The 14,670-nt window shown below is 35.6% G+C and overlaps 1 protein-coding gene across 1 annotated transcript in view; it reads left to right on the top strand.

The window, feature by feature from the left end:
- Positions 1–14,670, top strand: part of IL17RD (interleukin 17 receptor D) — a 56,386-nt gene extending 41,716 nt beyond the window's left edge. Inside the window, exons 3-13 of the mRNA XM_026035435.1 lie at positions 487–612; positions 2,825–2,943; positions 3,849–3,969; positions 4,930–4,974; positions 5,073–5,224; positions 6,318–6,383; positions 6,681–6,735; positions 7,667–7,777; positions 9,197–9,381; positions 11,153–12,080; positions 14,352–14,670. Of these exons, the coding sequence (XP_025891220.1) occupies positions 2,896–2,943; positions 3,849–3,969; positions 4,930–4,974; positions 5,073–5,224; positions 6,318–6,383; positions 6,681–6,735; positions 7,667–7,777; positions 9,197–9,381; positions 11,153–12,080; positions 14,352–14,467 (1,827 nt within the window). The 5' untranslated portion in view covers positions 487–612; positions 2,825–2,895 and the 3' untranslated portion in view covers positions 14,468–14,670. The remainder of the gene's footprint in view (positions 1–486; positions 613–2,824; positions 2,944–3,848; positions 3,970–4,929; positions 4,975–5,072; positions 5,225–6,317; positions 6,384–6,680; positions 6,736–7,666; positions 7,778–9,196; positions 9,382–11,152; positions 12,081–14,351) is intronic.

Raw genomic sequence — 14,670 nt, 5'->3', positions numbered from 1 at the left:
GCAGTGCTTATATTCTTTGGAGTAATTGCTGAGAAAAATTGCTGCTGGGACTCCCAACATCTGTGGCATTTTACTTTTACTATGGTACAAGCCGAAATAGTATTATAATATAGTGATTGCAGTTCATGAACTAGGGTTTTGCAGTTGGTCAAATGGGTTGTGCTCAATGATTTTGAACAAACAATGAAGTTTTCAACTGTTTTTCATTATCCCATCACAAAAGCTTCGGTTTGGTTTACTGTGCAGTGTTTGTTTTTTATAGGATAAATAGTGTATGTGCTTTTCATTTGGCTCAGTCTTGAAGAGGTATGATGAAATTAAMATTTTTCTTTATTCACATGAAAAGATGTGGGATATATTAGAAATTAGTTGTTTGAACAGATCTCCTGGATAAGGTCCTGCTGGCAGAAAGTGAATTATGTGCTCTTGCATAGCACACGAATGCCAGGTAGTATGTCTGAAGTGTTTATTTCTCYGTGCTTTCAGATTGCACGCCGTATCTCAATGCCGTGGGAAAGCACGTCATCGGCGATGTGCAGAATATCACAATCAGTCAGTATTCGTGTTACGAACAGGTCGCAGTGACAATACTTTGGACGGCAAATACCATTGGTATGTACCTGAGAGAAATTAATCATTATCAACCTAAAACTAAACTGTTTTAATTAAAATAAATGATGCTAGGAAAGYGTGGAAGCAAAACTGCTTAAAATAAATTCTGAACAGCTTTGCAAAGCTGCTCTTTTTAATAGGTCATTTGATAGAGCCTGGAAGCTGGGGTGCTCCCTGGAGCACATGCTGCTTCTCACTGTTTCAGTTGGTTGGATTTCTCCCTCTGTTCAGTGTAGTCCACTTGCCCTGTATCATTTTCTCTCCCAAGGCTTTGGTGCGTTTTATTGGAATTGATTGAGTTCAACTGCTGAAATACCCATGAAGATTCTTTAGGCTGCAGATCGCCTTACAGGTGGAAGATGCTACTTAATCGGAGCTATGTTGAACTTAGATGTGGTCACTGAATTTTTCARTCTTACAAAGTGGTATTGCTGGCAGTACCTTGCTGCCCACTGGAGGGCACTCTGCCTGTACCAACCCCAGCCTCATCCTTTCTTTCTTGCATACTAGTAAAGGACCTGAAAAAAGTGAGTTAGTATAAGCTTATTTTCTATAGCAACTGAAGTCTAGCAAATGAAAGATGTGGAGTCTCTTTTTTGATTGTTATAATGCTTTATTAAATAATTTTCAAATACAAAGATGCTTTTCAATATCATTTAAATTATAATTTGATTTGAGCTCAAACTGACTTGAGCACAGTTTTAAAAATGAAAACAGAAAGCTGTTTGCTTCACGTCATTTTATTCATAGAGTAGAATCTTATCTTGGAATTTTCTAACTCATACTCCCTCAAAAAGATTTAAAAATSAGTTTTTCTTCCAGTTTTAAAAAACGTTAAACATTCTCATTGTTGTTCTAGGAACAGATCCTAAGTGAGGAGATTGATGATGAAAATATTTGTTTATTAAACTTAATTGACATTTTAGGATATATCTGTGTTTCTTAAAGAAAACACTTTAGAAAAGCAAGAGTTTTTAAGTTTTTGTGATCTCCCAATATTAAATCATGCTTTCATAATTTTATTCTGTAACATAAAATAATGATAAGTTATTGGATTTTAGGCGAGTATGTGGAAATTAAACTTGATACTTCCAGCTGCACAGTGTGGTTGATCTGGTAATCTACAGTTGCAGACGGCGTGAATCAGATCTCTGTGGGAAACAGTGTGGTGCTCTCTACTTTTATGAGCAGAGGTTAATCCTTCAGGAAGAGCCCACACAGAGCTGCTGCTGAAGCACCTGGGTGTCAAGGAGACTGGACACGTTCTCTTTCATGGAATATTAAGAACGCGTTGGGCAGCTCATGGTCTCTCTGTATAATGCAAGATGATAAAACAWTCAAGAACAACAACAAAAAAATTCCTTGTGAATTTTGTGAAAGATTTAAGACTTTTCTAAATTGACAAGCATACTATAAAGTTAATTCATTTTGATTTATCTAGTATTTAGCTTACAAAGATTGTGCCTTTGCCCTTGCTAAATATGTATTCSAGCACTTGTAATGCTGTTGAAAATTTATAATTGGATGGAGTAGTGGTAGATAATTTTGAAGAACTGGGCAGCAACTTTAATACATGAGTCACATAACTATAACAGCTTAACACTGTGCCGTGACATTGGCATCAGCATGGCACAGTGTAATGAGGTAATGCAGTCATGCCATGATGAGAACGTTGCAAAGAAATGTAAAGAAACCATGCTGAGTCTCTATTGTGTTAGACAAAATGGGTGTAGTTTTGGCGTTACACATTAATAACTGGAAATATTCACTCAGTAGAATAAATTCCATTCCATTTATGTCAATTTTTCTGTTATTCCGCTCCTGGATCCTGTAGAGCTAAAGAAATCATAACAATTGCTATCACTTTAATCCAATAGTGTCGTAAATGATATAAATGTTATAAAAGAGTGTTCTTATCCTAGCAAAATGTCGTTAGATTGCTAATAATGGGAATGCGAAGTTACTATAATGTAATACTAGAGGCGCTGATGGAGGCAGTGATTATTTCTATTGCAATGGTAATTTGAAGGGCCCATCTGGACTGTTCACAGACTGTTCACAGTCCACAGACTTTTGGCCTGTCTACTCTGTGTTGCATGAGTTTATAGTAATTACTGCCCTTTGCCAAAGAGTTCTAGATAGACATGATAGTAGATATCATAGCATGCATTTTGAAATACTAGTCTTCTATTTAATGCTCTGATGTTTGCAGGAATTGAAAACCTAAAAGGATTTCGAGTAATACTTGAGGAGTTAAAATCAGAGGGAAGACAATGTCAGCAGATGGTTTTAAAAGATCCAAAGCAACTCAGCTCCAGTTTTAAAAAAACAGTAAGTGCTCTGTTTCTCTAAGTATTTCGTTGTTGCTTGACTCAAAGAATCACACAGAATGGCTGAGGTTGGAAGGGACCTCTAGAGATCATCTAGGCTAGGCCCTTGCTTAGGCAGGGACAACCAGAGTAAGTGGCACAGGGAGGCATCCAGGCAGGTTTGGAAGATCTCCGGAGGAGGAGACTCCACARCCTCTCCGGGCAGCCTGTTCCAGGGCTCTGTCACCCTCACAGGAAAGAAGTTCTTCCTCACATGGAGATGGAACTTCTGTTGTTTCGATTTGTGCCCATTGCTCCTTGTTCTGTCACTGGCCGCCACCAAGAAGAGTTTGGCCCCCTGCTCTTTACCTTCTYACCTCAGGGGATCATATATTGATCAGATCCCCTCTCAAACTTCCCTTCTCCAGGCTATACATTGTGTGAGTAGTTTTTAAATTGTCTATATGCTTTGTTTAAAAATGTCTGAATATATAATACATAGTATGTGTGTATAGTGATACGTATATTATCATATTTTTCCTCTCTATGTAATATATAAGAAAATAGTCTTAAATAGATATATATTTAATGTGCTATTTACAGGAGAGCAATTTGCTTCCTAATATTATCAGTCTTTAAACTAATGGCAGTTGTTAATATGGGGATAAATCTATCTGCCTAAAGAGAACCTTTCCTGATGCAGGATAAAATTGCATTGGGTGATGGTGCAGCACAGGTGGTTGTGTGTGATGGTCCATATCCCACATTTGTGTGATGCTTCCATGTGTCAACAGGTAGTAGAAGAATAGACCAAGGATTCTTAATATATTAATTTCTGTTCATGTCTGTAAGAACAAGGGGCATATTTTGAAAGAATACACCCTCAGTTACAATAATCATTTTAAAAAGTAACTTATCTTTTTATAGGGAATGGAATCTCAGCCTTTTGTAAACCTGAAATTTGAAACAGATTACTTTATAAAGATTGTTCCTTTTCCTTCCATTAAAAACGAAAGCAACTATCACCCATTTTTCTTCCGAACTCGACGTAAGTACTACGTATGATATGACATAACATTAAATGAAATAAGAGTCTTACTTAAGATAACTATGGACATCATCTTTAAATTGGGATTTGTACCCATTTTGAGTGTTAAGTGGACTGATTTTGGATGCCACATCTTAATTTATGGTGTAGAAAAATCTATGCTATCCAACAATCAGAAGAGTGTCAGGTCAGACCTGAGACTAGTCCAGGTCTACCTAGAGCATAACTGCTCACATTTTGCTTGGAAAAGTTCAGCTTATAAAAGTGGTTCGTCATTTTCCTTCTCCTTGCTGAACATTGTGAATAAGCTCAAATTTTGTTTTGCTTATCTGGAGCTAGATGAGTGTATATATAGCAACAATTCAAGTAGAATTCTTCAATATCATTGAACAATTAACAACTCTAAATAGAGGTAGGAGAAGAAAGGAAGGAAAAGAAAGGAGCATGAATATGGTCTTGTACGTAGGTGCTTAAAACAGCATGAAGAAAAGCTAACAGTAGGTGAAATGTTGACATTGTTCTGCATGGACTTTTTTACTTTCTAATTTTCCTTAGAATATTTTCAAGCCTGTCCACTSATACTGACAAAAGTAATGCCTGCCCTAATAATAATACATTTACTTTTGAGTATATGTGTTTGTTAAGCCCAATGTTGACTTTCTCCCTTGCTAAGTTGTGGCAGATGCTGTCCGTTTTATGGTACTAACATATACTGTTTTCAAATAAATGACCTTATATTTCTCGTATAGAGATGAGAACAAACTTGAACTATAACAAAGTAAACGACTGTAAAAAAGTAGCTAAGTGTATATTCATTCCGTGCATAGTAGAGGCTGGAGAAGTGGGGATGCTGTCTTCAAAAGGATGAAATAGCCTCCTTTTTTTCTGACCTCTTTTTTTTCCTGTTTGTATAGCATGGCATTTGACTGTATCATTAATAATTTTTGTGTCTGTTTGTAGCATGTGAATTGCTTCTACAGCCGGAAAACCTTGTCTGCAAACCTTGTAAGTAAAGTGTCATACTTTCCATATGTTTGTCTTATAAAAACAAGTTATTGTTCTTGAAAGAACACTTGTTAATTCATAAATATCTCCTCTGACAGACTGGAAGCCAAGGAATCTGAATGTTACCCAGCAAGGCTTTAACATGCAAGTGTCTTTTGATCATGCACCGCACAACTTTGGGTTTAGATATTACTTTCTTCACTACAAGCTTAAGCATGAAGGACCATTTAAGCAGAAGACCTGCAAACAGGTATGTCACTGAGTTTTGCCACTTTTAGGAGCACAAAAACCATTAGCATAGATGTCCTAAGGTTTTATGGAAACTTTTAACAAGCTGTTAGAGTTCTCTCAGATTTAAAACTTTGAGCTGTGCTGTTGATCTTTCTGTAGGTAGTTTTTGTATTGTGGTAAGACTTACCAGGCAAAGCCAAACCTGTGGTATTCATGGATGCTGGGATATTACAGGCAAATGAGAGTTCTCCCTCTTAAAGACCCTACTACTAATTACTAATTTAAAATACAGTTTTATTATGCTTGCAATAAAAATTCTTTCTTATTTTGTTTGCAGCTTTGCACTGAACTTCATCACTTTACAAATTACCCAAATTATCTTATTACAAATAAAGTATTATCTCAAGACAGCTCATTTTTAGTATGTCCATGGAGCTAGGCCATTCTAAGTGTGGAAGTTACTAAGCGTTTTCACTCATCCTAGGGTATTTCTTCTTATAGACAATGTAAGCTGTGGAAGAATTCAACTGTCAGGCTTTGGGATTCATTCGTCATTAGCCTATTATCTTATAAAAATGAACTATAAAAATGTGTGCAGAACTAAAATACTGAAATTTGCATTGCTTCCCAGTGATTTCACTTGCACATCAAATATGAAATATTTAGAGTTTGTTAGCCAAGGCTGCATTCAAATTTGAGGTCATTAGTTAAAATCTACTTGTGGTACTGTGTCTATCATTTTGAGCTTCAAATTGGTATATTGTTTCCCCTAATTTTGTTGTTATTTCCCGTGAATGATGGCTAGTTTGTTGTCAGTTGTCAAACTTTGATATTAAGTGTCTGAAGGACAGGGAGCCTCAGGCCATGGTGTAGAGTTTATATATTAGACCAAAGTTCTAAGAAGCTTTTGAATAATCAGTTGTATTTGAGTTGTGCAGGCAGAGGATTGTATTCCTTGGAGATCTAAATAAAAGTCTTAGTTTTACTGGTATAAGGTGTCCTGGTACAGGAGAGCAGTATACATTTCTAACTAAGTAGTGAAGTGAATGCATTGTTATTAGGTTTTGAAAGTATGTGAATTGCTTGCAAAATATTATCTCCTTTTTATATAGGAGCAAAATACAGATACTACAAGTTGCCTTCTTCAGAATGTATCTCCGGGGGATTATATAATTGAGGTAATATTTACAAATATTTTGTACAACAGCTAATTAAGTATATTGATGAGGAATTAATTGAAATTAGAAATTCTTAAGGCAAAATACTGGATACAATTGGAGCAATTAAAAATAAATTGTGTACCAACAAGGAAAGCTATCTGCATTAGTTACAATTAAGGAGCACTAAATAGGTAACTTTTTGAATAAATTTCTTCATGTAAATGCTGTTACAGTTGTTTTCATTTGCAGAAAAATATTTTTTCATGAAGTAAATAAAATTTCCACAAAATAACCTTCAACTTTTACTTTTCAAAGCTCGTGGATGACACTAACACAACAAGGAAAACAATGCATTATGCACTAAAACCAGGTATTTTTTTTAACAGTATACAGTTTTTATGTATTTAGATACAATCTTAATTGTATTGGAAATGTTGATTTGACACATGCCTATTTGCCACAGTCAAGATTATTGAAACTTAGCTGTACTTCTATATGCATTTCTACTGTGATCTCATGCATACTCCTGCATATACATCTACATATTTATATGTTTATATTTAGTGTAGTTTAGATCAATATACAGTTGAAAATCTTTGTAGGAAAGTCATTTTTGTTGTATACATGGATATGTCATACTTTGTATTTTAATTGCATGCAAATAATGCATGTGGTTTTGTGGAAATAATATAATGCAACTATGTGAGCAGCCTAAGCCTAACCTGACTGCAAGGAAATTAAATTTAAGCAGTCAGGGAAAAGCCTGTCAGGTGAATGCTCAGCATCTCTCTATATCTGACCAGATGCTGAGAATCGAACTAAGGATTTCAAAACATAGGTGTAGAAACATAGCCACAGATGAAGACACTGGACAAGATGGATTGATTTTTAATTCATGTTTATAACCTGTGCAGAAGACAGTGCTGTCTAAATGGCTAGTGAAATATTCTAGAAATCCAACAGGACCAGGTTACTATTGGAATTCTTATCAAAACTATACTTCATGTAAAGCTCTTTTCATTTGGAGTTAGAGTCTGAGCTGAAATAAGTACCAAGCTGAAAAGTACCAAGTAAGCACTTGGTACTTACTCTAGTCATTCTGATGCTATAGTGATGCAGACAAACAACATAAAATCTTTGTGAAGTTAAGCACAGCATAATGATGTTTGCTTCTACTGTATGTTTGCGAGTTAACAGGTAATAGTTTACTGCAGCAGTTTTCCATTCCTATGGTGAAGATATGATTGAATAATGATAATATATCTTATTTACATAGGCTAATTCTGCTTTGTTTTTCAAAGTACATTCTCCCTGGGCTGGACCAATAAGAGCTATTGCCATTACCGTCCCCTTAGTCGTCATTTCAGCGTTTGCAACGCTTTTCACAGTGATGTGCCGCAAGAAGCAGCAAGGTAGASTGTTTATCCAATGTAGAGTTTCACTTAAAGGAGCACTTTTGCACTCAATAATGCCTTAACTCATAGAATTGTTAAAGAAAGCTCTTTATTTGAAGACCTTTCTTTTTCAACTTTCTTCCCTTCTCACACAGAATACAAGTGGATCTCTAAATTGATATATTTTCAACATTCTCTTATTTAATGTAAATATGTTAATTCATATTTATTTTATATCAGAAAGAAAATAAAACCATATATGTCAGACCAGTGTAGTTCTCAGCACTGTCTGGAATGTTCCCCCCGTTATTCCAGATTTGTTCACTTTCCTGGAAGTTGCCTTTAAACTTCATCCTAAGCCTGCTCCCAAAATTTATTCTTCCTAAAACTTGCTTGCAGATGTTTCTCTAAGTTAGATTCCATCTCTGTCTGCCGACTTCTCTCTCCTCTGTGTCCAGGAGCTGGCAAGCTGCACTGAGATGTTAAAAATCTAGTGGCTTTTTTATTTTTTTCTGTAGCATCTTGGGAATTGTGTGGTTTCACGACTATGGAAAAAGAGATTACATTCCCTAAACCTCTCATGTCTGTATTCTCCATCTGAATTTTGGAAGCAAAGTGTACTGCAAGTGCTGCATGCCATCTGGGTTAAATGCTTTTACCTTCTGGCCTTCTGTGGCGGTCCCCCAGCACACAGCTAGCACAGTTACTTCAGACAGCGACTGAAGATTTGTCTACGGAGAGATTTGTTCCAGCGTAGTTATTCATGATGAATTGTTCTAAAATAAATCCCTAGAGGGATGCTCGTATTTTGAGATGCTCATGCTTTATTCCAAATTAGTTTAATCAACTGTAGAACTAGATTGAATTATTTTGGCACTAGACAGTCCTGTTCTGGCATAAAAGCATCGATGCAAAGGAAGAAACACATATAGCTGTTTTGACTTAAATTAATCCTTTCTCAATTCAAATTAACACTGAAAATGTACCTCATACTACATGATATTCTGAAGGTGTATGTTTTTCTGCAAGTTAGTATTCTTAGTTTTCTCGTGTCACTGCTTTAAAAAAGAGACTTTGTCTTTGTTAATCAGGAAACTTGATAATATATCTATAAAGCCGATATTTTTTGAATAGAAAAATGATCATTAAAGCTGCATGGAGGTGAAGCAGCCTCATTCTGTTTATAAATTAAACCATTTCTGAGAGTGCTGTAGGTTGTACAGTATTAACTACACATCTCTCTTTCCAAGTATGTTCCACATATGTTGCAGCTGAGAAGCTGGGAAATAGCAAGTGGCACAGCTTACACTTTTTAGGATAGGAAAGAAAAGGAATATCTTTTAAATAAAATCTTCACTGTATGTTTAAGTAATGAGACAAAACAAAGGTTTAAGAATATGACCTTTTATGGTGTGAACTCTCTTTCCTCCAATTTAGAAAATATATATTCCCATCTAGATGAGGAGAGTTCGGAATCTTCAGCGTATGCTGCAGTGCTCCATGTGGAAAGACTTCGTCCCCGGCCAAAAGTGTTCATCTGCTATTCCAATAAAGATTGCCAGAAACATATTAATGTCATCCAATGCTTTGCTTATTTTCTACAGGACTTTTGTGGCTGTGAGGTAAACTCAACATTTCTTCTCTAAACAAGTAGAGTTGCCTTAATTAAAACAGTGTCCCCTCAAAAATCATAATAATGTGTGTTTGAAAATGGAGTATTTCATTCTCACTTTTCCACGGTGAATAATTTTAATTATCCTCCTACATATTACCTACATAAATTTTCTTCAGTTTGGGAAAGGAACAAATCATAACCTGTGTAAATGAAAAATGGAAAATTTGTGGAAAACTGCATTGCTTCCAGTACTCTCAGTTGGTCATATGTACCTTGCTTTGTATTAACTACTTGTTCTGTTTAGTACGACTAGTGTCTTTATGGTCTGCCATCACAGAGAGATACTATAGTTTACCTAATCTGTTTCAGTATTCCTAAAATACCTTTTAAACTGTAACTGTGAAATGGTGGTACCAGACATATGAACACTTGAATCTATCATAAATCCTATTCRCACAAGAAAATCTACCTCATTAGGGAGACATTATTGACATTTGATATTGTCACTGTTGAATGTTTTCTTCTCTTTCTGCTCCTTTGCTGCTATAAAATCTGCATTTTTTATCTTGTTTTTGATTCAAAGTTTGTTTTTGATTCAAAACATCAAAATTTCCACTTGAAAGACTAGGCTCAGATTCTGACTCAGAATCTGGATGCTCTCTTAAGTATAGTCAAAATGTGGGAGGTCATTCACTTCTCACTTGTAAAACAGCAAGACAATTATTAGCATATTTTTGTTGCACTTCAGTCTTATCACTTTGATTCTCTATGTGTGAATCAAAAATGTTTTTGCAATTATACAACAAGTCTGACCCCTACCGGCTGCACACATGAGACAAAATAATTGATGCATCACATAATTGGAGATGGTCACAAATATATTTATATGCTTAAAATGGTTCAAGTAAGGTATTTTCTAAGTAATATCCTTGAACAGCTTTTTCTGTTACGTGCTTTAGCACTGCCATACCAGACCTCTTTGGAATAGTGTTATGGTTGCCACTATACATCTGTGAGCTGTATCCATAAGGTGTAGGACATAATTTATGTTTATGATCAGTTGTATAAATCATTAATAACAACTGTATAGGGAACATAGGGAAATAATGCATATTATTATTAAAGTTAGAAGAGATTAATACAAAAAGCCAAGCTCAATGTATAACAGAAAAGGTATGTTTGACAGATAGAATCAAATTATTGTCTTATCAAGACAAAAGCAATAGCATGTAATAAAAAATTGAAATAAAAACCTGTCCATACTGAAACTCCTTTCTCATGGACTATTATTCAGACAGTATTTTGAAAAACAGAAACAATATTTTGAAAGTCTTGATAAATGCCCACATTATACCTTTATCAGTATCATAAGTATCTGTAAAATGACATTTTCTTCCCCATGCACCTTTATTTTTCCTGTGCTTGTCTCTGCCATTACAATTTTTATCAATTCTTACATGCTAAGCGTTAAGCTATGCTGTGACTTGAGACAGGATAAAGTTTTCTGCTGTGTTATGAGACAGATAACAGAGGAAAAAAAGGTATTCTGTTCTCTGGAATAATGCTAGGTTTCAGTTTTGCTTTGTGCCCATTCTGAAAGCTCTTTTCTTATGTTTTGTTTGTTTATCCTATAACTCATTCTTTCTTTCAGAGACAAGCTATAATTAGACCTATTACTAATTCTGAATTTTCTGATGAATACCATCAGCTCGCTAAGATTATATCTAACCATATAACCTAATAATAAATATCAACCAATACATTCTTTTCTTTTTCAGGTGGCTCTAGATTTATGGGAAGATGTAAAATTTTGTAAGGAAAGGCAGAAAGAGTGGCTTATTAACAAAATAAATGAGTCCCAATTTATCATCATTGTGTGTTCCAAAGGAATGAAATACTTCATTGAGAAGAACTGGAAACACAGAGTGGTAACCAAAGATGCAGGGAAAGGGGAACTCTTTCTGTTTGCTGTGTCAGCTGTTGCTGAGAAGCTTCGTCGGGCAAAGCAGAATTCAAATGACCTCTGCAAGTTCATTGCAGTCTACTTTGATTACTCCTGTGAAGGAGACATCCCTGGTATTCTGGATCTAAGCACAAAATACAAACTTATGGATGATCTCCCTCAGCTTTATTCACATTTACACTCCAGAGATCTTAACCCACAGGATTCAGAGCTGTTTCCTGTGAATATTAGTAAAAGGAATTATTTCAGGAGCAAATCTGGACGGTCCCTTTATGTTGCTATTTGTAATATGCATCAGTTCATTGATCAGGAGCCAGATTGGTTTGAGAAACAGTTTATTCCTTTTCCTCCATCTCCTCTACATTACTCAAAGCCTATTATGGAAAAATTTGACTCTGGCTTGGTTTTAAATGACTTGGTGAGTAAACAGATGTCAGATGGTGATTTTTACCTGAGAACAGATGGAAATATTATTTCAGCTGTAAATTCAGACTCTCACTGTATAATTCAGCACTTAAACCTTGGAGAAGAAACTCAGGACATTCAAGGTGCCAACTCTGTTCTTCAGCCATTGCTACATGTTGTTAAAGCTTCCAATCTTACAGATATGCCTCGAGATTCTGGAATCTACGATTCTTCTGTTCCTTCGTCAGAGTTATCTTTACCTTTAATGGAAGGACTGTTGGCAGACCAAATGGAAACATCTTCCATTACAGAAAGTGTTTCTTCATCATCAGGTTTAGGTGAGAAGCATCAGTCTCTTTTAAAATTATATTTACTTGTTGTGGGCGTATTTCTAATGTCTCAAAATATTTAAAATACTATATAAGGAGTCATATAAAAAGATGCAGAAGAGACCATCAGATGCAGATGCAAAAGATGCAGACCATCAAGAYGGTAAAAGTAAGATAAGTTTTCAGTAACTTTAGAAAAACGTATCTTTCCCTTAGCTGATTATGAGGCAATCTCTAGCTAAATAATCGTTCTTAAAATTATATTAATTAGTCACATCTCGTTACTGGGGAGACTGTTTCTCTTTTTGGAGTGACTTTTTGGCAGCTGAGCTGCTCGGATGACAGCTGTGTGATTGATTGGGAAGCAATATGGCGCAGCATTCTTATAGAAAGTCTAAAATTGACAACCTATTTTGGTCCAATATGTAGTAGACCGTTTAAGGATATAGTTTGTACCATGGTGAACTCAGGGTTCAGAATCACGTTAGGCCTCCCATTGGATATGGRCATGGGAGGAATGAACTCAAGGGTTTCAGTGGAGGAATTCAAATGCTCTCAAGACCCTCCCCAAAATAGATACCCAGATTAGATGCTTACAGCTAGATGGTGTAAGTGTTCCCTTAGCTAAACAGCTGATCTGACCTTACTCGTTGCAAAACACTAAGCTGACATCACAACCAAAGCAAGAAGGAATGTTCCAGCAATTGTATTTATAGTTATCAAAATGCCATTGGCTGAGATCTTCCCTAAGCAGCTACAACAGGTGAATATTACACTTTGGTAATATATCGCTATGTTTTCTTTAGTGATTGCTAAGAGAATGAGATGTCTTTCTCATCTTCTCTCTTTCCTAAATGTATCTTTTATTAAACAATAATTACTAGGTAATATTTGATGTCAAATTTATCTTAGGGAGGGAATAGATAGATAAAGCATCCAGTCTTTATGGGAATGTAACTATTTTTTTTCCTCTGTAGAAATAATATAGTTTTAATCATTTAATTCAATAAGTAATAAATATCCAGTTATTGTTTGAAAATTCCTATTATATTAATTTTCTCCCCCATCTTCCAACTCACCCTTTTCTTGCAGTTGTGGGAAACCATACAGAGTATGTCTGTAAGGTCTGAGTATGTATTGGACAAAGGTAGGATGTCAGTTTTAGATTTGTGGCCTCCCTGTAAGAATGCTGCGCCAGTTTTCCCCTCCTGATTCAGTTGCGGAACTGGCAGCTGAGTATTCCAGCTGCCAAGGAGTCCCTGGAAGAAAGAGGCAGTTTCTCAAGTGATTTATTCTCAAGTCACGTACCTACTTGTTAACGTATCTCAAGTATAGAAAGTAAAAAATGTAACACTAGCTGGTAGAGGTGAACCTTAACATTGATGTATCAACTGTCAGAGAAACCTGCAGTAACTGGTGTGATTTTCCCAGTTACCATCCCAGTCCAAAAGTCCTGATCTTTCTAGGCTGAGTCTTATTCAAAGGTTGTCTTGTGATTACTCAAATCACAGTCCTAATTAGATATTGGGTAGAAAAGAGGCAGCATCCAGAACTGCATCATCTGCCTGTTGCATAAATTGTAACTTGTTAAATCTTCTACTGTTCCAGTTATACAAAATAGTGATACCCACAGCACTTGTATACCTTATAACAGAACAAATAARTAAAATATGGTAGCTTGTATTCTTTTTCTGAGAATTGTATGTATCTAAATTATTGCTCTGAATTCAGYGTAAAATGTTATTTCTATTTATGTTCTGGCTACCCATTTTTCATCTATTCCTTGGTCAAGAAAGGCATGAATAACTCTTATTCTGCAGTGAACATCTCAGGGCAGGCCTATCCTTTTCTCTTTACAGGACAGTTTGCTTTTGTATTTTGAATTAAACTAATCATATAATTTGCAGCACTCTTTATCTTTCAATGAAGTTCGTATACAGATTACTGATCCACAAAGAGGATTTTCTGAGATCATCAAATTGGGCACAACCCTCTTAAGTTCAAACAAGTATRACATTGAGGAAGTCATACACTTGAACCTTTAATAGGTCCATTTACTTTAATAGGTCCGTTAGGRTTTTCTACAAGTAGACCTGTTGGAGGAAAAAACTTGTATTAATCCTCTAATTAGGGAGTTACTGAATATGGTCATTTAGCCCCAGGAATAAGACATGAAGCACRGAGTTTTCACAAGATTTCTTTTGCACCGTTTCTAGAATGTTGAACAAGTTGAAAAATAATTTTCTAACCACTGAACCTCTCWTCATTTTTTCTTTTTAGGGGAAGAAGAACCTCCTGTAATCACTGCCACAAAATTTTTAGTGCCTGGAATATACAAAGCAGAACTTCATTGCCATRTCCATACTGATGAACTGCAGGCAATTGCACCTTTGTAATATGTTACCACATTGTTATGCATTGCCACTTTATCAACAGCCTCTGTTTGTGCTTTAACTACCACACTTTCCCAGCACTAAACCTTCTTGAAGGAACAAATATACCCCAAAAAAACTGCCATTCCTAAGAGATTTATATGKCAAGCAAACTTGAACCTCTCAGTCTTTGTTATATCAAGTCTTTCATGAGCTGAAAAGTACAG

The sequence above is a fragment of the Nothoprocta perdicaria genome, unplaced genomic scaffold (assembly GCF_003342845.1).
Source record: "Nothoprocta perdicaria isolate Ctin4 unplaced genomic scaffold, notPer1 scaffold_16, whole genome shotgun sequence".
NCBI classification, from domain to species: Eukaryota; Metazoa; Chordata; class Aves; order Tinamiformes; family Tinamidae; genus Nothoprocta; species Nothoprocta perdicaria.
The sequence above is the reverse complement of the archived record's forward strand: the minus strand, read 5'-3'. Positions and strand labels throughout refer to the sequence as shown.